The sequence below is a fragment of the Synchiropus splendidus genome, chromosome 15, assembly GCF_027744825.2.
Source record: "Synchiropus splendidus isolate RoL2022-P1 chromosome 15, RoL_Sspl_1.0, whole genome shotgun sequence".
Lineage (NCBI taxonomy): Eukaryota > Metazoa > Chordata > Actinopteri > Syngnathiformes > Callionymidae > Synchiropus > Synchiropus splendidus.
Genome location: NC_071348.1, coordinates 5,833,573 through 5,856,287, shown reverse-complemented (window position 1 = coordinate 5,856,287; position 22,715 = coordinate 5,833,573). Strand labels below are relative to the sequence as shown.

At 49.4% G+C, this 22,715-nt stretch overlaps 4 protein-coding genes across 9 annotated transcripts in view; 1 reads left to right on the top strand and 3 right to left on the bottom strand.

Moving 5' to 3' along the window:
• The window catches only part of LOC128746741 (raftlin-like), a 69,480-nt gene extending 59,782 nt beyond the window's left edge, over nucleotides 1–9,698 (top strand). For all 3 annotated transcript variants that reach the window (XM_053844022.1, XM_053844020.1, XM_053844021.1), the window contains 3 exons: nucleotides 1,996–2,099; nucleotides 5,669–5,744; nucleotides 6,301–9,698. In XM_053844022.1, the coding sequence (XP_053699997.1) occupies nucleotides 1,996–2,099; nucleotides 5,669–5,744; nucleotides 6,301–6,744 (624 nt within the window). In that variant the 3' untranslated portion in view covers nucleotides 6,745–9,698. The remainder of the gene's footprint in view (nucleotides 1–1,995; nucleotides 2,100–5,668; nucleotides 5,745–6,300) is intronic.
• Nucleotides 9,390–12,055, bottom strand: LOC128746744 (vitelline membrane outer layer protein 1 homolog). Its single transcript, XM_053844024.1, has 4 exons — nucleotides 11,801–12,055; nucleotides 10,948–11,060; nucleotides 10,570–10,876; nucleotides 9,390–10,327 (listed from the first exon to the last, which is right to left on the bottom strand). Exons 1-4 carry the CDS (start codon nucleotides 12,011–12,013, stop codon nucleotides 10,325–10,327), a joined length of 636 nt encoding a protein of 211 aa, XP_053699999.1. The 5' UTR covers nucleotides 12,014–12,055; the 3' UTR covers nucleotides 9,390–10,324.
• A 674-nt stretch (nucleotides 12,056–12,729) lies between these two features.
• Nucleotides 12,730–14,375, bottom strand: LOC128746743 (vitelline membrane outer layer protein 1 homolog). The gene is made up of 4 exons (XM_053844023.1): nucleotides 13,991–14,375; nucleotides 13,435–13,547; nucleotides 12,997–13,303; nucleotides 12,730–12,806 (listed from the first exon to the last, which is right to left on the bottom strand). Exons 1-4 carry the CDS (start codon nucleotides 14,303–14,305, stop codon nucleotides 12,804–12,806), a joined length of 738 nt encoding a protein of 245 aa, XP_053699998.1. The 5' UTR covers nucleotides 14,306–14,375; the 3' UTR covers nucleotides 12,730–12,803.
• A 401-nt stretch (nucleotides 14,376–14,776) lies between these two features.
• brd2b (bromodomain containing 2b) lies at nucleotides 14,777–22,582 on the bottom strand. 4 transcript variants are annotated; one of them, XM_053844013.1, is made up of 12 exons: nucleotides 22,461–22,582; nucleotides 20,594–20,882; nucleotides 19,596–19,733; nucleotides 18,558–18,705; nucleotides 18,311–18,474; nucleotides 17,575–18,072; nucleotides 17,310–17,438; nucleotides 16,988–17,233; nucleotides 16,676–16,917; nucleotides 16,311–16,606; nucleotides 16,116–16,244; nucleotides 14,789–15,809 (listed from the first exon to the last, which is right to left on the bottom strand). In XM_053844013.1, the coding sequence occupies exons 1-12, from the start codon at nucleotides 22,490–22,492 to the stop codon at nucleotides 15,682–15,684; spliced, it is 2,439 nt and encodes an 812-aa protein (XP_053699988.1). In that variant the 5' UTR covers nucleotides 22,493–22,582; the 3' UTR covers nucleotides 14,789–15,681. The 4 variants fall into 4 exon arrangements, with proteins under 4 accessions (XP_053699987.1, XP_053699986.1, XP_053699985.1 ...); XM_053844012.1 differs by having other exon boundaries at nucleotides 14,777–15,809; nucleotides 16,116–16,606; nucleotides 17,000–17,233; nucleotides 18,576–18,705; XM_053844011.1 differs by having other exon boundaries at nucleotides 14,780–15,809; nucleotides 16,116–16,606; nucleotides 17,000–17,233.
• Between the last annotated feature and the right edge of the window lie 133 nt (nucleotides 22,583–22,715).

Sequence of the window (22,715 nt, the reverse complement as noted above, 5' to 3'; positions counted from 1 at the left end):
TGGAAGCGCCTCCCCAGAATCAGGCGGCAGAGAAACGCTGACTACAGTGGATTAAAGCAGGAGCTGGAAACGCTTCTTATCACTCCAATCTAAAGACACAACATGTCTCTCCCGAGGCTGGTGCGGTCCACTACGTCTGATTACCTGAGCACGTCTGAAATAACAATCCGCCAGATTCAGTCCAAGGCCTCCTCCTCGCTGGCTGACTATTGTTGTTTTGGATCCCGAGTGCTTGTTCCCCTGCTGCCTAGCAACCAGTATCCAGCCAGGAGGAAAATCGAGCGCTTTCATATACAATGTGGCGGCTAATTAAAGGTCTGTTACCAAGAGAGGTCTGAGCTGAGATACGCTTCTATCAGGATCATTGTCGTGACCCGTCTGCCGCAGAAGAGCTGCACCACGCTTCCAGGACGAATGTGAAGGAGAAGGATTGAGTTGACTGTTGCTGGAAAACATCTCCTGCCCCTCACTTGCAGGTATTCCTGTGGGGGCATCAGATGCCTCGAGGCAGGGCCTCTTTGTCTGGACTGCTGCGCCTGTGACCCTGACCTTGTCTGAGCAGAAGAAAAAACACGCCCTTGTTCAGCTGACGACAACATAAGCTGTGGGTTTCTCAGTCAAGATATTCCTACTCGACATCGCTCCTCAAATCTCCTAAATTCCTGTTGTGTGGATCCCGAGGAGATCCAACTCCCAGGATTCATCATCTAAGCCGGAACAGACGAGACGTCACTTAAACCCACAGAGATAAAGGCAATGGTTCTTTCTGATGCTGCGTCCGTGAACAATCAAAGCTGACGCAGGAATCTTGGCTTCATTGCCGTTATCGTCTCTCCGCTCCGTCATCTGACGTTTGCAGGTGACAATCTGTTTCATAAAAGCATGAAGGCGGTGGCGAGATTGCTTTTTGTTCTCCTGCAGGTTGGTGGCAGGAACGCCGACTCAGCATAATGAGTCTGAGGCAACCCTCTGATTACCTCACAAGGTATTACAGGGAAGTTATTTCCCAGTTTACCTCCTGGGAAGTCTTGCAAGCCCAGTCTGGGAGCAGATCCAACATGAGCCCCTGAACAATGTAGACGCTCTCCTCCCTGTAGGAAAGTAAATAACGGCCGTCTGCGTCGCTAAAGATTAGCTGCTCGCGACCTACAAGCTTGACATGAGGACACTTCCAGTCCCTCGTGGGCCGTTGGTGTTGACAAACCTTGGTCAGCATTTTTGTTGGAAGAACTCCTCACTGAGGCTGAAGGCGAGAACCTGGGAGAGGTCATGGATGATGGAAGCTGCCTGTCTCTACTGCACAGTGATGGAGTTGGTGATGATGGACTCCTACTGTGGGAGGTGGAAGCTCCTCATGTTCATCTCACAGTTAAGGTGTCAGGCTGAGGGTGATTCAGAAGGCAGAGCGATCTCAAACATGAGAGTGGACGAAGGTGTGTGCATCTCGGGAGGAGACGGTCAGACCAGGTGTTGGAGATGGAAGGACATGAAGGTGTGATACATGCAAATATGCATCATCTCATCCAAACATTTGTGGGTTTCCGCTCACTCTCGTGTGTGTAAACAGCGTCGGGTAACGGATGCCGAGATTGCTCACATATTCGCGCAAACAGCTCTGTGGGTTTTGTTCGGCGAAGTGAACAGTTTCACTTAAGCGTGGTGTTTGAACAAGGACTCTCACAGTGGCGGCGCTTCCTCTGAAAGTGCTGACACTTGAATCCTCATTCAGCTCTGCGGTTTTGATTCATTTCTGCGAGAATTAGGCGAGGGATCTTTCTAAAGGCGTGCCACGGCGAGTCATCAGAGGAGTGATGTCGTCATTACAAGACCACGCTGATGCAGCCACCTTTCTTCTTGCATCGGATTTTCAGAACTGTTGTTTCTTTTTCTCATGAAGAGGCTTCATGCTGCCTTCAGGGTCTCAGCATGACTCCACTGGATGACCCTGGTGATGGATGTTCAGGTGGATGACAGCAGAGTGTTTTCTCTTCTCAGGGTCTCCAGGTGAAGGCTGATTATGTTCCTCTGCTGCAGTCGCTGGCCACCTACGGATGGAGACTCACCTGTGTGCTGCCCACTCCTGTAGTCAAAACCAACAGGTAATGACACCAGCAGGGACACAGAGGGACCCCTGTCGGCGACAGTGGGGACTGCAACACCTCCGCTCTAGTGCATCTCCATCAGGAAAGTTTCAAACTTTGGAATATTAACAGCAAAAGTCTGCTGACTCATCAGTGTAAAAACAGGTCAGACGCATTACAGAGAGTTTGTAGTTTGTCTGCGCAAACAACTGCTCAACCACAGAGGCGCATTCCTGTTATAAAATGGTGTAACGTCGAAATGACGCCTCTGTTCGAGGTAAAAATGCAGCCGTGCTCAAAAACACTTCAGAAACACGAGAGGAATATGAAGGTTGACCTCAATGTGTCGTGGTTTGGTTCTGACAGCGGAGCGGAACGGAACCAGCAGGGGTGGAAGCTGAGGTCCTGAGAGACGCTGGAAAATCTCACTTAAGCATCTGCTGGCTCATTTTTCACAGCTAGCGAAACAGCCATTTACGGTTTGACGAGTTCTAGATTTGCTGCGCGACTGTTGTGCTCAGGACAAACGTTCACCTCCTGACTAGAGCTTCTCAGGGTGAAGCACTGGCCTGGAACAAAGAGTCCAGACACCATGCAGAGAAAACAGGAGAGTTTTGTCTTTTGGCTCAGCTCTTTCTCCCTCACAACTGAAGTCACTGAACTGTTCAACCAGAGCCTGTGATCCTCCTTCACCTGGGTCTTTCTACTATGAACTTTTCTGAATCAAAAGAAAGTTTTTATGCAGAAGGAGAAGTCAAGCTTCAAGGAGCCATTCAGGTGAACCCATGGCTGGTTCTTCTGCTGTCGGTCTTTATCTCTTTTGTGGGGTTTTCCTGTTTTTACAACCTTGTTGAAAATGAAAGAACGAACGACAACTACAGGCGACTCCCCCTGTCAAGTGCCACCTCGTGGTCTAGTCCTTTCCCCCCTCCCTCACCCCTCTGATTTATCACCCGGTTATTTTCCTCTTCTGTTGCCCTCCCTCCTTCTCTTTCAAAATGCCACAACACAACAGCACAGCGAGCTAATTCATCAGAGTCGGCCTACATACAGTGCAAACCTATTTCTCCTCCACCAGCCTCGACAAACAGTTTTCTCAAGTATGATCCATTTGGTATTAGCAGATTTCATTACACTTGTTTACGCCGCGCCGTCTACTCCATCTTTCCGCGCTCTCTAAATTACAAATGTGCAAATGTTCCGGCGCAACGCTTGGCAGGCTGCACTTCATCTGGAGGGGTCGGCGGAGTGTCAGTGATCTCAGCGGCGTCTGAAATGAATGCTAACTGGTGCTCAGCGGCTTCTCCACACACCATTTATTCATGTAGTTGTCTCCGAGCGAGCATTCACGTTGACTGCATTCAATTAATGCAGATGGCGGTTACATCGCCAGCCATTAGCAACAGTAAATGTGAATTTCTAGACATTAACCGACGAGAGTCTTAAGCAACGCTGGGGTGTTTGATGACAAACGACGTCGCAGTTACGAGGCTTGTTGGAGACTAAATATTGTTCTCTTTCTTTGTGCTGTTAAAGCCATCAGTGAAACACATTCAAGCTTCACATTATGCTCTTATTTAGGCTGACGGTCCACCACTTTAAACATTTATTGACTCCAGTTACACGTTTATTGCCTGGCTTTGTTTTGATTTTATGGCTGTAGAATCATTGCAAAATGTGCTATAGTGACTGATTTTGTCTTTTTATCTGGCAGTTGTTCAACTTGAAAATAAGCCTGGTCATAACTGGAAAGTAACGTGCATTAGGAAACAGGGGTGTTGAAATGTGACTCTTTCAATTATTTACACTAGCTAACTTTCACTCGAAGAAATTTCATTTTTTCAGATGTTTTTATTCTAATACTGAAACATAAAATGTAATAAAATAATGGTTAATGGTTCAATTAATGGCAGACGAGCTTCTAGCTTAAATAAAATCAGTTTCACACTCACTTTCAATCTCACTACACAAAGGACCAAACTATCCAACACAGCCCTTTCATTGACTCCTCCCACTACTGTGTGTGTTTAGCTGATTTCTATCGGCCTCAGAATGCATCAGAATGTCAAACCTTGTTTTCTGCTGTCAGAAACCGTTTGAAGAATAAGGAAATTGTTGGATGAGCACAATTCAAGAACTATACGGTTGAAGTTTATCGCTGATAGAGAAAGAACAAGAACTGAGAGTCTAGAATCAAAGCAATTCAAGAACGATGGAGGCAAAGCAGAGGACCAGATGAGCGATGAAAAGATGCAAATGACCGTTTAAAGATGAGACGAAAACGTGTCTAGAAATCCAAACCAGTGGTGATGAGATGGCAAGTGAGAGGAGAGAAGCAGATGGAGAGTGAAGGCGGAGAAGAAGAGGGGGTGAAGTTCAGGAGACCCAGGAGGTGGTGGCGAACGCGAGAGGTAGATCAAAGGCGAGAGCATATAGCGGAAACTAGCTGTTGGACGGGGAAAGGAAGGATGAGGAGGAAGAGTTAGGAGGAGAGAAGGTAGAATCGTCGACGTCACAACGACATCCATGGACCTCGCAGGTTCATTTGCCGTCATTCACTTTGCCAGATATTTTCTTCCTCCTTATGCTGCAGCAGTGAAACATTTCACCTGGTCGCTCTCAGCGCTCCAAGACCTCCGGTCGTAATCGCTCGGCTGACAGCCGCCGTCGGCCGTGTTTGCAGTAAAGACCTGTAATTTTCGAAGCCTTCGCACAGCTTTCTGCCGTAATGGGCTCTGGCTTTTTCCCTGCAAACTGTGTTTGGTCTTGGGCTTTGATTCGCCAGGAAACCATCCAGCAATCTTGACAGCCTGGAAAATGATGGTGGAGAGAAAAAGAGAGGCTGAGGTGGGCTTGAGCGATAAGCTTTCTGCTGCAGTCCATTAGATGTTGAGGAGACAAAGACTTGTCCAAGGATTCCAAGGTTCCTCAGCCGTCATAAACCCCTTATCTTTGCTCGTGTCGGAGGTCGAGCGGCCGGACAGCCACTGACCTTTTCGTGGACCGCACTGAACTTGTGTCTGATAACAGCAGGACGGCGTATCTCCCTCCAAGCTCCGTCCCCTCCAAAATCACGCTGAGATGTCGAAGGAATGAAACAGGATGTGAGAATAAAAGTGTCAGAGAAGCGTCTGCTGCGGGAGATAAAAGCCGGGAGGTAACAGAAAGCAGACGTTAATGACGGAGGAGCGGAGAGATGGAGGCAGCGAGCAGTCTTGGAAATGTTTTCCAGTTTCCTGCCACGATTCATCGCTCAGATGGAGTTGCTGTGCAGATTATCCCTCTCAGAATAGAGATATGTGCGACATTAGCATCCAATGGCTGTTTGAATGCTCAAATTGTTTCTCGAGATCACACTATTGTGGTGGAGAATAACTGCAGCTGTCGAGACATCCTGATGCCTTGGAAGCCAGGATGGATCACCTCCTTCATCCTTGTTCCTCACTGCTTGTCTTCCTCTTCTTCATCCCCAACATTCTTGGTCCAACGCTGTTTTCTCTGCTGTTTCATCTCTGACTCTTCGACTCTGACTCCTGAGTCATGGTGGTCACTGCAGTCCAGTTGATCTTTCTCTCTTCATCTTTCAGCGACGGAAGTCTGTCGACCAAACAGATTGTTTTCCTCCAGAGACCCGTGCTGAGCCGAAGAAAGAGAGAGTCGAAGGTACGCACCCTTTCATATTTCAGTGGTTTGGTCACGTTGACTTTAGACGTCCTCAGAGTTGCAGCTGAAGTTTCCTCTCACTCACTCCAGCGTGAGATTTGTCTCGTTCGCAGAAAAGTTCTTTCTTAGTGGAGCCCTAACCTCCAACAATAACCTTTGTTCGCCACAAAACGAATCCATCTCGACACCTTCCGTGGCCTGAATTCCAACTAGCGGCGCGACAACCAATTTAATCGGCCACAAAGTCTTCAGGAATTGCAGTCGTTAACAAGATTTCTGGCCTGAGTCTGGAGCCCTGCAGAGGTTGTTGGAGTAATCGAGTACACATGCAGTCTAGTTTTCACCCATATTGTTTTGTCCGCCTGCACACCTCTAGGCAAGACATGTTCCTTCCAACAACCTCAATTTCCCTCTCTGCATCAATGAGCCTCATTTCAGTTGCCCACTTCTGCCGGCGTCATTCTAGATCCGCTGTGATCCCTCCTTCATTAAGTCTGCATGTACCGCTCCCGGCTGAGCAGGTATTTCTCAGGTTTTTATTTTTTGATTCTTTCAGAAATTGTTCTTCAAGTCTCGGAGCAAGTCCAACAAGAACTGCGTTAAAGAGTCTGTGAAGAACAAGAAGAACAAGGCGAAGAACGAATCGGAGGAATTTAAGAACGATGGAGGAAAGGTGGAGGACAGGACCAGAGACGAAAGGATGGAAATGATGGAGTTTAAAGCCGAGACGGAAACTTGTCTAGAAATCCAAACCGTTGGAGTCGGAGTGATCCCTGGTGAGAAGAGAGAAGCCGAGGTGGAGAGTGAAGAGGAGGGTGAGGAGACCCAGGAGGTGTTGGTGAACGCAGAAGCTGAAGACACCAAAGACGAGAGCGTAGCGGAAACTGTAGCTGTCGTGGAGAACGATGAGGATCGGAAGGACGACGGCGTGGTGAAACACAAGATGGAAGAAACAGACGGAGGAGAGGAGGTAGAATCCACTGAAGGTCCACTGGAGTAGCCCAAGTTCCCCGCCCTACCTCGACATTTTTGAGACTGTCTCCCAGAGACGACCCCCTTTGCAAGCCTGTGTAGCTCAAGTTCATGTACCCGCGAGCATCCGTCCTACTGTATAACCACACGTGCTGAATGTATGCAACAAAGACGTCGACACGAAAGTCACTGAGGGGTGGACCTCTATATGTAGCCAGTCGCGGTGGAGTCGAGACTGGAGCGACGTTGGCTACCTACTGTACGTACTGAAGAAAGAGCCCGCCCTGTACGGAGCGCCCGGCCCGTCCGAACGGGGAAGGACATTGGATATTAGCTGCGACAGGCAATCCATAGCGTGAGCGGAAGAAGACGTCACTGTTTACGACGGAATGTTCCAGTGCAACACCTGAATGTTAACCGCAATCTTTTTCTTTTAATCCCGGCATCACAAGAGTGGGCTTCCGTCTGGAAGCCAGCTTGGTTTCATCACCCTTGCAGCAGACGTGGCTCCTCCAGTCCATTGTCTCCACTCTTGCATCAGTGAAGAAAGTCTTACTTATGGACGGATCAGTGTCTAATCAGATTCATCCTACAATCTGGAGCAGAACTAAGCTGCTGGGTTCAAAACGGCCTCATGAAGCTAAACTCTTTCAATTTTGGCGTCGCCTTTTTGTTTCCCCGCATTCGAAACTTTCACTTCCCTCCACCTCACCTGACACTCACTTGACTCATTGATTCAGGTTTCTTTGGTGCTAACAGCAACCCTGTGATGTCAAAGGTGGCGAGTGCGCCCCCTGGTGTCACTGGTTGTCCTGCTTACATGCTGTGTGGGTCTGGATGTCCAGTTGTCTTCACGGCGCCTCCTGAGGTTCTGGTGTCTGACAGTGAAGTCATAGTTCAGTTCACAGTCTGAGGCTCAGGGAGGGTTCATGGGCCTTGCTCCAGTTCCACTGCCTGTCTGGCGCCTCCTGGACACCTCTGTGGTGAGATCTTGAGCTGAGGACAGTTCAGACGGCTTCTGTCCGTCCACCGTCAAAGCGTGAATTGGCTCATCACCTTTAGAGGTTTGACGACCCTGTCAGGTGCATGTCCTGGTGGAGGTCATCAAACATGCCGCCGGCGTGAAATCAGCTCGTTCACTCGTGATGTTCCGATGTTGGTGAAATTGCTGCAAAGATTCTACCTAACATAACGTGTAAAACACCATGACCGCCCCCTGCTGGACTCACTTATAGCGAGGAGTGTTCTCAACTCTGCTAAGCGGATGAACTTCACCAAGACTCATTTCCATCCCAGCTCTGACGCCAGTGGCACCACACATCCATTACGCCGATGAGACTGCTAGGTCCGACATTAAGTTTATCTTTGTGGCTGTTTATTGAGAGCAAAACTCCAAGATATTGTCCGTTTCTGACTCACAGAGTCCAATAAAAGAAATGAATCGTCTGGTTTCTAGCAGCAGCCGTTGGCTCGTCATATTCCTCCCGTTGTTACGCTCCTCTTTAGTTCACCTCCATCTCTTTAAGCACCTCTCGGCAGACTTCGTTCCGACGTTAACGGACTCATAAAGAGCCGTTTCACAACATCATGAAGCTGATGCTGGAGTTTGGGAGGCGGAGGGGGGACGCAGAGGCACTCGTTAGCTGGCTAATGGATTTTGTCAGCAGGTTCTCTGTTGGGCGCCACCGGTTCATAACGGGGGTCACTAACAAACAAGTCAGCGCCGCTTCAGCAGTCGCTACACTGAGTTCTCAGTCAAATGTCTGAGAAATAGAACCGAGGAGCTAATGTTGCTACTGTACTGAAGCGCGTGTCTCATGATGAAGGACGTCTTCTCCCACCATGTGAGACCCATGATGTGGGGGGGGGGGGTCGTCCACCTGCCACTGAGATTCTTTTCACTGTAAAATGACAAGCGTAAATGTAAAGAGTAGAACTCACCCAAGCTTCGCTGGAGGGATGAAACACACGCGTGTCTTTGCTCCGTCGTTGATCACAACACGCGGCGTCATTCTGACCTGAGGGGCTTTTTTTCACCATTTGTTCAGTGAAACAATATCACTATGAGGTGAACTAAAACGCTTGTCATAAATTGCATTTAAAAAATATACAATTATTATTATTAAAAAAATAGGTGAATGGTTTTAGCAGCTGCTGTCGTAAACTGGCCAGATAAAGGACAAAATATATATATATTCTTAAATAATGCCCATGTTTTTAAATACCTAAATTAACTTTTAAAAATATATACCTTGTGGTGTGAAATAACTAAACTAAATGCAGATTAAAAAAACAAAAGAAATGTAATAAATTGGATGTAATTCCAATATATTTTATTTTTTAATACTAGTGATGTAAATGGGAGGCGGCCCCAGGACTCACTGCAGAGATGGTGTCTGTCAGTTGACCTGGAACCTGCTCTGCGTCTCTGCCCCCTCGGCTTGACCTTAGGCAAGCGTGAGGAAATAGAAACAAATTTTATATATATATATATATTTACCTCAGAACAACATTCTCCCTCCAGCGAAGCCTCGGGGAAACATGTGACCAGTTTGGCCTTATTTTGTTTCCTGATGTCCTTCTGATGCAGAACTTTGGTGTTAAATGTTTGTTTGAAAAAAAAACATGTTGTTTTCAAAATAGAGTTTATTTGCAAATACGTGTGGATATGAAAGTTTATTTTTGTTTATGGATTGTCTTCTTCTGCTAAATACAACTCTCAGCTTCTACCTCACTGGTGTGCTTCTTCACTGACGGGCAAGCGCGACCTCTGAGGTCATCACTAATGGAGGTCAAGGTCAAGGGTCGTGTTTTTAGCCTGAATGGATTCTTCACGCTCTGACAGCAGGAAGTCGCCGCGGCTGAGGAAGACCAACGTTACTTCATTGATCGCATTGACGCAACAGAAAGGTGGACTTTTGTTTTGACCACCATGTTGGATGTCAAGTGTGTTTGATGATGTGTGTGTGCGGCGAGAATATCCGTCAAATAATCTCCATCAGTAACATCCTACTGAACTGTGTGCGTGTGTGTCTCTGGGTTTGTGCCCATTTGTTTGAGCGACAGCAGTTCGATGTAGCGCTGCCATCTAGTGACCCCGTGTGGCGGCAAACCGAAGTGCACCACCGCCACTCCAGTTGTCACACATACGCTATGATAAACAATATTTACTAACATGCTAAAAATCTGAAGTGCAGTGTGAAATTAAGTCACTGAAGTATTGAATCACGTTTGGACACTTTTTTGACGCGAGGCTCATCTGGAGTCAAAGTCAGTGGGTCGTGTTGGACTGAGTCCAGACCCGGGTCCAGGTTTGCCCCAGAAAAACGCCTCCATCGTTTGTAATTTTCAATCGCCTCAGTCGCCGCGACGACTCGACACTTTTCCAGTCGACACGCCGCGATCTCGTCATCTATAATCCCACTCCTCACCTCCTAATCCCGGCGTGTTCTCCTGCTCACTCTGACTTTGGTGTGACCGATGACGTCACCGGAGTGGGTTCTGTCGTGTATTCCATCTTGACTTCGGAGATAAAAGACAGTCCAAACACGTTTCCTCAAGTGTTTTATTAGAATTTCCGAGTCAGCGTCCAGGGGGTCCCGCGTCCGTCACTGTTGACAAACAAGAGTCAGTGGTTAGTGTGAGTGTGTGCGTGAGTGTTGGTCCTCGTGCACGTGCGTTGCTGGTGAACTGTGTGCGCTTCGTCTATAAATGTTCACGAGCAGCAGAAAGTGATGAACTGCTCTCTGTCAGCGCAACCTCTGGAGGACAACGTCCTGTCATCACGCTTCCTTGGGGAGATCAGCACACACTCACACACACGCGCGCGCATGTGTGACGCCATGGGACGCACCTGGGTCGACCTGTCGCAGCAGTGGAAGCGGACGTCGTTGAGCGTGGAGTCGTCCAGACCGCGCTGATACTCCTCCATCTTGGTCTCGATGCCGCAGATCCCTCCGCCCGTGCAGTCCCGGCTCCAGAGGCCGTACTCGCCCCACTGCATGCCGGGAGCCTCCAGCGTGGGGTTGCTGCTGCAGCGGAACTTGATGTTGTTGACGGCCGTGTCGTCACCGAGCAGTCCCTGGTGCGGCTGCACGCGGAGCTGGAAGGAGGTGAGGACTCCGCTGGGGCAGTACTGAGGGTGGGACCACTCGCCGAAGCTGGAGGGGAAGAGAGGACGTCACGGGGGTCTGAACCCGTCACAGGCGCGCGGCTCAGGGTCAGGACTCACTAGCCCGTGTGGGACTCGATGGTGTACAGGTGAGTTCTGGCCTCGTCTTTGGAGCACACGAGACGGACTCCGTTCAGAGCGGTGTCGTCCGACAGGTACTGGTTCGTCTCCACCTGCGGTCACAGCAGAAGCTAAAAGGGATTAGCGACATACAGTCGCTTGGCTTTCTCATACTTAAATCGGTCTTAACTCCGCCTCACTGAAAAAGGCCCTTCAGTCCAAGTTGTGAGGCCGCTTCCTGCCACTAGATGTCGACAAATCGTTCAGATGAGTTTACGGTCAAACAAACGTAGCTGTGAAGTGTTGAGCAACGCGAGAAAGAAACAAAACATAATTCGCTAAAACTGTAAACGAGTCGCAGACTCAACCACCATTTGAAAGAAGTGTGTTCACTGAGAGAATTCACATACAAATCTTCTAAATGAAAAGGCAATATTTAAACACTTTATATTTTAAAATATGTTTTAAGATCAGCAGCAGCGGTTATAGTTTGCTTCCACCTGCTGGTAATCGTCTGCATCACCTGAGAAGTTATAAAACACATTAGCAAAGTTTGGCTGCTTCGTCATAGCTGTTAGCATCTAAGCTAAAGGAGACTAAACCGCAACACACTGAAAGTGTCGTCATATCAACAACAATTTGCTTAAAATGTCACAAAATATTGTGTATAAATGAATTAAAATATAATTCAAGTATTCCTGATGATAAGACAACTCAGAATAAAGTATTGTTTACTAAAATGAAGCATTAAAATGATCCGCTGCCGTGAGAGCCGCTGACTCCTTGTGAGTCTTAATGCTCAGATCGAGTCAGAGATGTCTCCATCAGGTGAACAAGCGAGAAGAGTCTTCACCCTGACACTGAAGCCGACGGCGAAGAAGCCCTCGGGACACATCTCAGGCCAGGTCCAGTGGCCGAACCGCTCTCCATTGCTGACAGAGAGGACAGATGTGAACTGCCGGTTGTTGAAGGCTGTTCCCGCTCTCTGCTGGAAAGTGCTCTCCTCGGAAAGAGCGCAGGAGGTCAGGGCCAGAGCCAGGGCCAGAAGCGGGAGCAGACGGTCCATGTGGACGGCAGCGTGGCAGAGCTTCCTACTGAGGATCCGACCCGCCTGGTGCCCTTAAGCTCCTCTGTCCATCAATCATTGACGGAGATGATGGACGTGGGAATGAACATCTGTGGGATCCGTTTCTGGCTGACTGTGTTCCGGCTATTCCACCAGCTGAAAAGCTCTGGCCTCAGCAGGAGGTCATGGTCTCTTCTGACACGGCCTGCTGTGTGCTGGGACCATGCCCTCCTGGCCTGGTGCGTCTGCATTCCTCTGAGCGAAGGGGGATTTCATGTTGCCGTTTTCATCTCTCCTCCTTTCACTCTGCTAAACTCACTGTCGGCACATGTCAGATGAGTTGTTCTCCACGATCATGCTCTAGTCTGAGTCACTCACAGACGCCACCAAGACGTCCTCATCGGAATTGTGCATTTATTATAATATATTATTACTGTTGGACTTGCTTGTGTTACTCAGAGTAGTGGAGCGGCTCAGGCGTCAACGGCTGAGGACCAGTCAGATGAGGACAGAGACCACGTGAGACAACTTGAACCTGAGCCCGAATTCTGCTTATGTATCAGAGACTCCTCTGTCAGGGAATAGGTTTCGTGGCTATAACTTGTTGGATTCTTGGTAGTCATTCTCACGAGTAAATGGGTGCACAGAGGTACGCGGGAGGGGTATTTCCCACAGTCCCCACCTGAACTCACGGTTGCAGCTTCTCACCCATGAAGAGTCACTACACTGGAGTTGTGGTTGAACATTTTATTGTCTGTGTTCTGGTCCAGCTGAAGCTGCTCCGCTCCCATCACTGTCAATCACATCAGACAGAAGCATCAGTGACTTAAGGGTCAACGACACCACTGAATATTTATATATAATGTCAATATATGAAACACTTATACATAACAGCAGCAATAAATGAGAATCTTTGCAATAAATGAGAATCTTCGCAGAGGAATCATGAGCCCGATGATCATGACCAAGTCTCCAAGTCTCACCTGGGGCGACATGTCGCAGCAGTGGAAGCGGACGTCGTTGAGCGTGGAGTCGTCCAGACCGTACTGATACTCCTCCATCTTGGTCTCGATGCCGCAGATCCCTCCGCCCGTGCAGTCCTGGCTCCAGAAGCCGTACTCGCCCCACTGCATGCCGGGAGCCTCCAGCGTGGGGTTGCTGCTGCAGCGGAACTTGATGTTGTTGACGGCCGTGTCGTCGCCGAACAGGCCCTGGTGCGGCTCCACGCGGAGCTGGAAGGAGGTGAGGACTCCGCTGGGGCAGTACTGAGGGTGGGACCACTCGCCGAAGCTGGAGGGGAAGAGCGAGACCGGCATGGAGGTCATGGAGCGCGGAGTCAGAGACTTGGAGTGGGTTCAGTGGGAGGAGCTACGCAAATCTCACGTATAAGCTCTCCGTCATGACTCGGAACGATGACTCACTAGCCCGTGTGGGACTCGATGGTGTACAGGTGAGTTCTGGACTCGTCTTCGGCGCAGATGAGTCGGACTCCGTTCAGGGCGGTGTCGTCGATGCCGTACTGGTTCCCCTCCACCTGAACGGTCAGTGCTGCATTATTTACGGGTCATCCACCCAAAATAATGGGCCTTGACTTGTGAAAACTGGTCAGTTATGGTCGCGTAAATCACAAAAATAGATAACATCCATCGTCCAAGTGGTATTTGATGTTTAAAATACTGATGCAAAATATATGCAATATATATATATATATATGCAAAATACTGAACAATAAAATGAAATGGTCAAAATATGACGTTCATAGCAGGTCAGAATTGTATCCAGATGCCTTCAATGAAACTTCCATCTTTAGTTTAGTTTCATAGTTATTAATAGTTATTTAAATATCCATACTTAACTCTTAACCAAATTCTTATTTTTGACATTACTTTAAATAATGGCAAGATAGTTGTTTCCTAATTGGTTTGTCATTTCTGTCAACTGTTAGCGCGACATTTTTGTTGACGTTGTGGGTTTTACCCTGACGCTGAATCCAACAGCGAAGAAGTTGGCGGGACACATTTCCGGCCAGGTCCAGCCCCCGAACTGCTCTCCGTTGCTGACACTCAGCATGGACCTGTACTCGCGGTTGTTGAAGGAGGTTCCCGCTCTCTGCAGGAACGTCTTCTCCTCACACAACCCAGTCGACACCAGCGCCAGAAGCGCAGCCAGAACCTCGAAGAGACGCGCCATGACGACGACAACAGCAGGAAAAGCGGGAGTCTTGAAGCTCTTATACGGTCGAGAGTGAATCATTGACAGAGTCGCGGAGTGGGGAAGTGTGAGAATGAACATCTGAAGTTTATCTCACTCAAGTTATTCTTGGCACTTATCTCGAATGTTAATAACAATATGTGCTGGGATCAAGATGGATCCGGTCCGGGACGAGCCTGAGCAGCGAGACAGGGAGCCTCTCTCAGGTCTTCAGGGGGCCACCGTCTTCTTCGCAGTGGCTGGACCGGCTGCCGATGGCGGCGGTGAGGATGGGGTGGAGAGGGTTGATGAAGTCAGTCACGCCACATATCACCGCCAACAAACCAGCTTGTTTGTTCCCACGACCGGGACTGAGGTCACGCAGCAACATCGTGGGAACGACTGGTCAAACACCAGGTACATCTCAATAATAAATTACCAATTTGAACTTTAAATGCCTTCACACGCATTTAAATACAACTCGCTTTCACAAACCTACACTCAGGGGTCGAACTCGCCCAAGATGCTCACTTTTACTTACATTTAAACAACTACAATTTGATGTTTAACTCCAGCGGCGCGTCAACCGATGCCGAGGAGACAACAGCTCCCCCTGGTGGATCCCATGATCCAGGCGCTCAAATGAAAGGTGTGTGAGCCAGAGGTGAGATCAACGGAGTCTGAGGCAGCAAACACATCGTCACTTGACGTTGATCAACAGTTCGGAGGTTTATTTAACGAACATTCTAATGTTCGGTCGACATTTGAACCAGTAACTGCAGTGACAACCTTTTTTTCTTTGTACATTGGTCATAAGAAACGAGGTTATTGATCTGTAGTGCACACAACGTTCTCCGAACTCAGGGAACAGAAACCAATCCTTCTCACTTAAAAAACGACCGACGGCCTTGAAGCTGCTGCAGCGTGACGACTGTGCAAAACGTCCAAACCAAGCGCGAGGTGCAGCGGGAGACCGAGGTCGTCGCTCTAAACACAGAAGGAAACTTGGAGCTTCTAATAAATAAATCTTGCTCATATATTATGTAATTACAATCCGGAAGTTAAGGCCGAGCGTTTGGTCAGAACTAAAACAAAGCGAGGCAAAGGTCGTGACCTAAAGTGTCCAGTAAAATCTGAGCTGCGAGCGGAGAAGCCCTCGTCCTCTCTCTGCTCCACGTCCCTCCTGGGGGTTAACAATAAAATTCTTCTTTATAAAAGAAACATATTTATATATATATATATATATATCCATATATATATATATATATATATATTGTTCTGTACAGCTATTTACAAGCGTCGGGGTAGAGGGAGGGAGAAACCAAGGCATTTAGTGTTTGGGTTCCACGCAGATCCAGAGATGGGTCACATCCCCCGGTCCCACATTCTACACAGCTCAGTAGTGTTCCAGGGTGCCACGCGTCCTGGGCCAGCCCGAGTCCCTGAGTGAAGACAGCAGCCTTGGCGGTTGGCTGCGCTCAACCCGAGTCCGAATCACTCGTGTCCGAGGAAGAGGAAGATGAGGAGGAAGAGGATGAAGAGTCAGAGCTGGAGCTGCTGCCGCTGAGGCGAGAGGGCTGGGTCTCCACAGCGCTGGGCTTCTCCGCTGTCGAGGACAGAGACGGCGTTATTATCCACAGACGGAAAACTGTGAATAAGGCTTTTCCACCTCATGACCTACACAAATCAACTAACATCTGCAAATGAATCCAGTGGCTGGAAGGTGGCATCACTGAGAAGGAGAGAGACCAGTCGGCTGCTAACTGCCACAGCTACACTGGAAGCTAGCGAACATCATGGCGTCGCCAAATCAAAGGCCTCAGTTAAGAGAGTGAAGCTAACGGTCTGCTGAGAACTGAGAAGTGTCACTGTTTAACCATGGGCCGAGACAGAACCGGGCAGCAACACCCACCTTTAGGTTTGGCGGGTTTCTTGACAGAGTTGAGCTGCCCGCTAACGTCCTGCAGCCTCCTCTCCAGCTCCCTCCTCTTCTCCAGGGTCAGCTCTTCTTTAGACTTGCCGCTGCAGCCCTTTTTGGCGGCTGCAAGCACAAACAGGCGGTCAGTTGGATCCGGACTGGTGGAGCGGCTGAGTCTGCGGCGCTTACGCGTCTTCTTCCTCAGGCACATCATGACGTAGCGCTCCAGCTCCTTCAGCGTGGACGGCTTGAGGGTCTCAAAGTCAATCTCGATCTCCTCGGGGTTGGTGTCACGCAGCGAGGGCTCGCGGGACTGTATGATGTGGACCACGCGGCCCAGCTTCTCGCCCGGCAGCTTGTTGATGTCCAGGCTCAGCTGCCGCTTCTCGTCGTAGGTCATAGGCACCAGCTCCTCCTCCTCCTCTGAGTCGTAGTGCGGCAGCAGGGTCGGGGTAAGCGGCGGGTAGAACGGCTTCTTGGCAGCCCTGTGGGGGGACAGGACCAGGATCAGACCTCAGAGGTCCCTCGGATGTCAGGGAGACGGCACCACTCACTTGCTGTTCTTGCTGCTCTTCTTGCTCGGGCCCTTCTTGCTCTGCGAGCCGGCCGCCCGGGCAGACTTGGACTTGAGCGCCTTGGAGGGCATCTTCCACTCCTCGGAGCCAGCTCTGCTGCGCACCCCCCGGCTCTTCTTCTTTTTCTTCTTCTCCTTTTTCTCCTTCTTCTCCTTCTTCTTCTTGGACTTGACGATGGGCCCCTGGGAGAGCGCAGCCAGCTGCTCGTGCATGGCCCTCAGCTACGGAACACCAGAGGTTAGGCGGCGGCGGCGGTGACACCACCACAGGAGGTCAGACGAGCGGCCGCACCTGTGTGCAGACCTGGTCCTGCAGCTCTGCCAGCCGGTGGGCTCGCTCCTCCTCGCTGTCAGAGCTGGGGCTGCTCTCGCTCTCCTCGCTCTCGCTGCTGGGTTCACTCTCAGAGGTGGAGGTAGAAGAGGACGATGAGGAGGACGAGGATGAGGAGGAGGAGGTGGGGTGGCCGGACATGGACATGGCCGCATGATCCAGGAGCGGCTCGTCTGGCATCTTGGCGAAGCGGAACTCGAAGACGTCCTGTGGAAGGCAGCCACACAGAAGGTGAGTCCTCCTGCCACTCCTCCTCCTCCTCTTCTTGATCTCACGTCTTCACCTGCAGCTTCCGAGCCATGGACACCACGTCGTGCTCCGGCGGGTTGTACTTGTAGCAGTTGGAGAACATGAGCCTGACGTCGCTGGCAAACTGCTGCGCGTCTCTGTACTCTCTGCAGTCCATCTTCCTCTGACAAGGACATGAGCACCAACGTCACTTCACCACTTCACTCCACACGGATTAATAAGCCCCCACACAATCAATAAAAACAGATCAATATGACAAACAATTGCCAAACCTCCGCCACCTTGCTGAAGCCCCCTACCTTGATGGTGCTGAGGTCCATGGGGCACTTGATGATGTCGTGGTAGTCGTGCAGGCCCAGCGCCGTGGCGTCCACTGGCGTGTAGAAGGGCCAGGCGTAGGCGGCGTGCTTCTTGGACAGCATGTCCTTCAGCAGCCCGCTGCAGTAGCGCAGCTGCGGACTCAGCTTGTTCTTCCTGGAGAACTGAGGCTGGACAGAGTCGGGCAAGTCCTTCCTGGGGGGTTTGATGGGGCGCCCACTGCCCACCCTGCGTCCGGTGGCAGACATCATCGGCTGGAGGAGGACAGGCCCCCCGGGGCTCCGGACCAGGCCCATTCCTGGAGAGGAGTCCAAACCCAGTCCTCCCATCGACGACACCGAGTGCATGGACGTCTCGTGGACTTGTCCCCCGTGGCCTCCTTTCCCTAGGCCCACCATGTGCGAGGCTGCAGACATGCCCACGCTGAGGCCCACGGTGGACGGTGTCGTGGTGTCCGCCTTGCGCTTCACGCCTTTTTTCTACAAACAAGGATGTTACTAGAGTCACACGAAAATGTTCTCAGCCAGATGCGCTCACAAGCAGTCGGACCTTGGACGCACATGGATTTGTCATAGTGAACCACATTCAATTCTTCGTAAGAATAAATATGTCAGTCACAGATCTTTAACATGGAATTAAAAACATAGTCCTCAACACTGACGATGCTTCGTAGTACTTTGATGAGGTCATAGCATTACTGCGCCAGCGGGCACGTACTTTGGTCGTGGGCTGCGTCGGGGGTAAGCCCATGATGTTGGCTGGTGGGAGGCTCTTGGTCAGCACCGTCTGCGGGGAGTTGGCCAGCATGGAGTCCCCGGTGTCAGAGGAGGATGGCGAGTAGGCCGACTGCGAGACGGCGGGCACCTGCTGCGCTCTGGAGGCTAAGACCAGGAGCACAAGGTCAGCAGAAGATGGTTTATTTTAACACACTGAAACGGTCCCGCGAGCGATTGCGTGAGCTCACCGTTTGACTTGCGCCCACCTTTCACTCTGCCGTTCTTGCTCCGAGGGGCCGGCGCCGGCAACTCCGTCTCCTCCTGCGGCATGGACGCCACCTTCTGGAGGAAGATCTTCTCCAGCGACTGGGCCATGAGCACAATGTCGTCTGTGGGCTGGAGGAGAAGGCACTCGTGAAACACCAACAGCTGGACGCCTCTGAAGAAACTCTTTATTGGGTCATACATCTTTTACTGGTCGGGTCAGAGGTGTCAGGAGCCGCAAGATATTGAATCACCCTGTAGCCTTGTTTAGAGGCTTTGAGCACCAGGCTTCCACAAACATGGGGCAGGAGTCTGTGGCACTTTCACAGCTACATTTATTCTATTTTATGTATTAATATTTATCATCATTATTTTTATTTATTTTATTATATATTTTTACTTTTTTGTTCATTATTGCACATTGTACCAAAGCACTCATATCATAACAGTACAGCAGGGGGCGCATCGGACTCCCGAGACAGACCCCGCAGAGTGAAACGCCCCAAAATAAGAGGAATAATTCAGGGATACACAGGAATAAACAGGGAACAGCAGTGTGTTGGTCTTAATGGGATGAATGAGGGCACAAATGCAACACGTCACAGCTCACTGACATGGAGGGAAGCCAGGGCCACTTTGGGAAAGTCCCTGAAAGTTCCAAGGCTTGATTCAATCTGCAGTCAGTTTCACTTTCTCACTGTCAGACAGCACCTCTTAACACTTCGGCACAATGAACCACTCCACACATCCATTTGATATCGTTGCTATGACTCTAAAACGGGGGTCAGCCCGTCGACAACATGAAGCTGAAGCAGGTGGCATTAAAACCACTGCACCACAACACGGCACGACGGAGGTGTGCCCTCACTTTAGCTTCCATCTGAGCTCCATGAGACCACAGGTGGACCAGAGCTTTCCAAACAAGGCGCCCACTCACCAGCCAGGACAAGTCAGCATGCAATGATTTAGCAATCAACTGCTAGAAGCCAAAACTCCAGAGTCTTGACAAACTTCTGACGAACCTTGTTGTAGATGTAGCAGTTGGTGAACATGGTGTTGAAGTCCTGGATGCACTCGCTGGCGCTGCAGTAGTAGTTGTTTTCAAGGCGCTTCTTGATGGTCCCCATGTCCATGGGCTGCTTGATTATTTTGTGATAATCCTGGGAAACACCGGCAGAAGAGGAGGCCATTAGGGCTGCAACGATTCCTTGACGTCATCCATAACGTCAACAACACAAATTCATCAACGTCAAAATCTGTGCGCCGACGCGTTGTGTTGCTGTTGGTGTAAACACACACGGGCTGCAGGATGGGCATCCAGAACTGGTTGTTCTTCAGAAGCGGTGAGAAATGATCACATTCTCTGGAATCATTAAGATATGGTCGTTTCTGTTCCTATAACTGATTCCTGACTGAGGTCCGACTCCAACTGGTGCGTCACCACCTCCGACTGACCACCTCAGTCACAGTCACAGTGGAGTTCAACAGGCCATTGTGTACAAAAGTGTGGCTTCGTTTTGTTTGTGAAGATAACGCGTCTGAAGAATGAACAAACCCCTTTGACCCAATGGTAGAATGATGAAAGAGTGTTCAATGTTTGGTCTGTGATGCCACACACGCTCGAGCATGTCGGTTAGCACGGAGCTAACTTGTTTTTAATGATGTCACACACGCCACATCTGCGCTACTAGAGTGATTTAAAAATAATAATAATAATAATAATAACCAGAACTGAACCGTGGAGCTACACTGAACACATTGTTTTAGATGATTATTCAAATAAGACCTTTTGATGTGGATGTTGATCAGATATTTTATGTGAGAGCCATATTTGAACATTGATATTTTAAATTCTTCTCAAGGACCAATAAAGACATTTTAAAGAACCTGAGCTCCCTGTCAACTGCTTTATGCTTCATCACATCACACGGCACAAATATCCATCTACAGTGAGAGACACGCAGCCAAGGTGGTTAAAGACTGAACCTACTCACTTAACAAGGAAGGTCAATCAACCCACCGGTAAATTGAGCCTATAAGCATCCACAGGTTCATGAAAAGGCCATGCAAACTGATGCCGCCAGAGGGTCTTCAGCAGGGTCTTCTGCAGATACTGCAGCTGGTTGGTCACGCGCCCCATCCGAGAGGGGTCCTTGACCGGTGGCTGTGGAGGGGCTGGCTGTGCCTGCGGCATGGTGTGTAGGAGGGACGGGCTCTCAAAGTCCTCGTACAGCAGGGAAGGCTTGCGGATGCGTTTGCCTGTGCTGGTGTGTTGGTCCATGGCACCGCCTGCAAGTCCGACGAGAGCACTGAGGAGAAACAACAACAGATGAAAACTCAGAGAGTTTGGGAGGTTGAGAAGAAAACTCTCATGTAGTTGTGTCCATAAAATGGGCAGTGAAGACAGTGTGTTTATACTGTAGATGGACACGTGCAAGTACAACTATGTCAGGAGGAGCTGCTATCTACCCAGTAGTTACAAATTTGGACAATAACAAAGAGCACCAAACCTTCACCTTAATCTTCCCCCTTTACTTCCTGCAAAGCTCCAGATTATAAAGAATCTCTCCAGCAGGCGCTCACCTGCCCCACTGACCCACAAACACACCTGAAACAGGCTTGTCGGTCATAAAACCAAACGATGAAACATGATCAATAGTACACCGGCACAGCTCTGGAAATACTGTGGTCAATGCATGAAACAGAAACGCAGAAATGCTTTGTTTTTCTGGGGACAAGATTCTGCTGCAGCTGAAAATGTTTTGGATTTATGCATTTATTTTTTAGCCATACAGCAACTAAGAGCAACTGAGTATAAATATGGGAAATCATTGAACAAATTCAAACATTTTTTGACAGTGAGCTTTTTATGTTTCACATTTGTAAGTCACTTTACATAATTTATCTGAAACAAAATTGCACCCCATTCATAATCGTATATCTGTATATTAATTTCCACACAGAAAGATACATATTTATTTTATTAACTCGTTCAGGTCACCCCTCATCCCACCCCCTGCAACCAGCAGAATCCAAACAAACAAATCGCTATATTTCTGATCCATACTAAATGTACCGCGATCCAGCACCACCAAAACATGGCCAGTACTTCATCGTTTAATTCAATCAATCGACACCAAAATAGCGCAATCGACTACATTATTAGTCTTTGTTTAAAGACACCGAGACTTTGTTTCATACATGTGTTGCGGTCCAAGACTCCACTACCGTATTAACGCTCAAGTGCGCACCGGCATGTGAATACGAGACGACAAAGGGTCATTTGAGCGCACATGGAAAGACTCCGCCCTCTCTGTTTGTAAACACACCGAAAAACGCCGTGATACTGAACTTTTATCGCCCTTCATCACGCCGTGCACCAAGCAAACACATTTTAAATGCACGTTGTCGAAGCGTTTCTGTCTAGGTTTGAAGGCAACGTTGTACATTCTGACAAGGGAGCAGCAGTGGGAACCAAAATCCTGACGTTAAGCCCCGCAAGACTTCTCCGATCAGCCCAGAGTGTGGATCTATGAGGGTGTGAGATCGGATGATTCACGGGAGTGGTCAGCTTAGCTTTAGCCGGGGGGCTGAGCGGTGAATGACCCGACTGACAGAAAGCCGGTGTCCATTACTGCCTTCCGTTATAATGGAGAGTCAGAAAAATAAACTGGTGCTGCGAGAACACATCGCTGGGAGACATATACTGTGGAGTCGTTAGGTTATAAATGTCCTCAGAAGGAGCAGTTTGACGTGCAAACCTCTTTATCGGTACGAGCTACTGCTAGCACGGGAAGCTAACGGTTTTGACAGCAGCCTTTGTGACAGTGTCGGCGTATTACAGCCAGAAAACGTCAACACTTAATGCAATAAACCGGAAAATGTACCTTTCGTGGGGCGTATTGATGGGTGCTTCCATCGGTCCGAGGGCGGATGGGTATTTGGGTCCAATTATTCCTGCACTGTTGACGTTACGGTTCCGGAGAAACACCAGTGACGAAGCCCGCAGTGAAATGGCGCCTCGGCGCTTCCGCTTACACGTATTTATAAGACCCACGTGGCAGCGTGCCTTACATCCGGCCATGTTAGTCGTGTCTTTGAAACGTGATTGGATAGAAGGTGACGTCTGTCAAAGCGAAAAC

Coding starts and splice junctions, on each gene's coding strand:
- LOC128746744 (XM_053844024.1), bottom strand. CDS start 12,013: ATGGACCGTCTGCTCCCGCTTCTGGCCCTGGCTCTGGCCCTGACCTCC. Junction 11,061..11,800: donor CCGTCGGCTTCAGTGTCAGG/GTGAAGACTCTT, acceptor CTGTGACCGCAG/GTGGAGACGAACCAGTACCT. Junction 10,877..10,947: donor ATCGAGTCCCACACGGGCTA/GTGAGTCCTGAC, acceptor CTTCCCCTCCAG/CTTCGGCGAGTGGTCCCACC.
- LOC128746743 (XM_053844023.1), bottom strand. CDS start 14,305: ATGTTCATTCTCACACTTCCCCACTCCGCGACTCTGTCAATGATTCAC. Junction 13,548..13,990: donor CTGTTGGATTCAGCGTCAGG/GTAAAACCCACA, acceptor CTGACCGTTCAG/GTGGAGGGGAACCAGTACGG. Junction 13,304..13,434: donor ATCGAGTCCCACACGGGCTA/GTGAGTCATCGT, acceptor CTTCCCCTCCAG/CTTCGGCGAGTGGTCCCACC.
- brd2b (XM_053844010.1), bottom strand. CDS start 22,492: ATGGAAGCACCCATCAATACGCCCCACGAAAG. Junction 16,607..16,675: donor AAGAGCAGCAAGAACAGCAA/GTGAGTGGTGCC, acceptor GTCCCCCCACAG/GGCTGCCAAGAAGCCGTTCT. Junction 15,810..16,115: donor GAAACCCGCCAAACCTAAAG/GTGGGTGTTGCT, acceptor TGTCCTCGACAG/CGGAGAAGCCCAGCGCTGTG.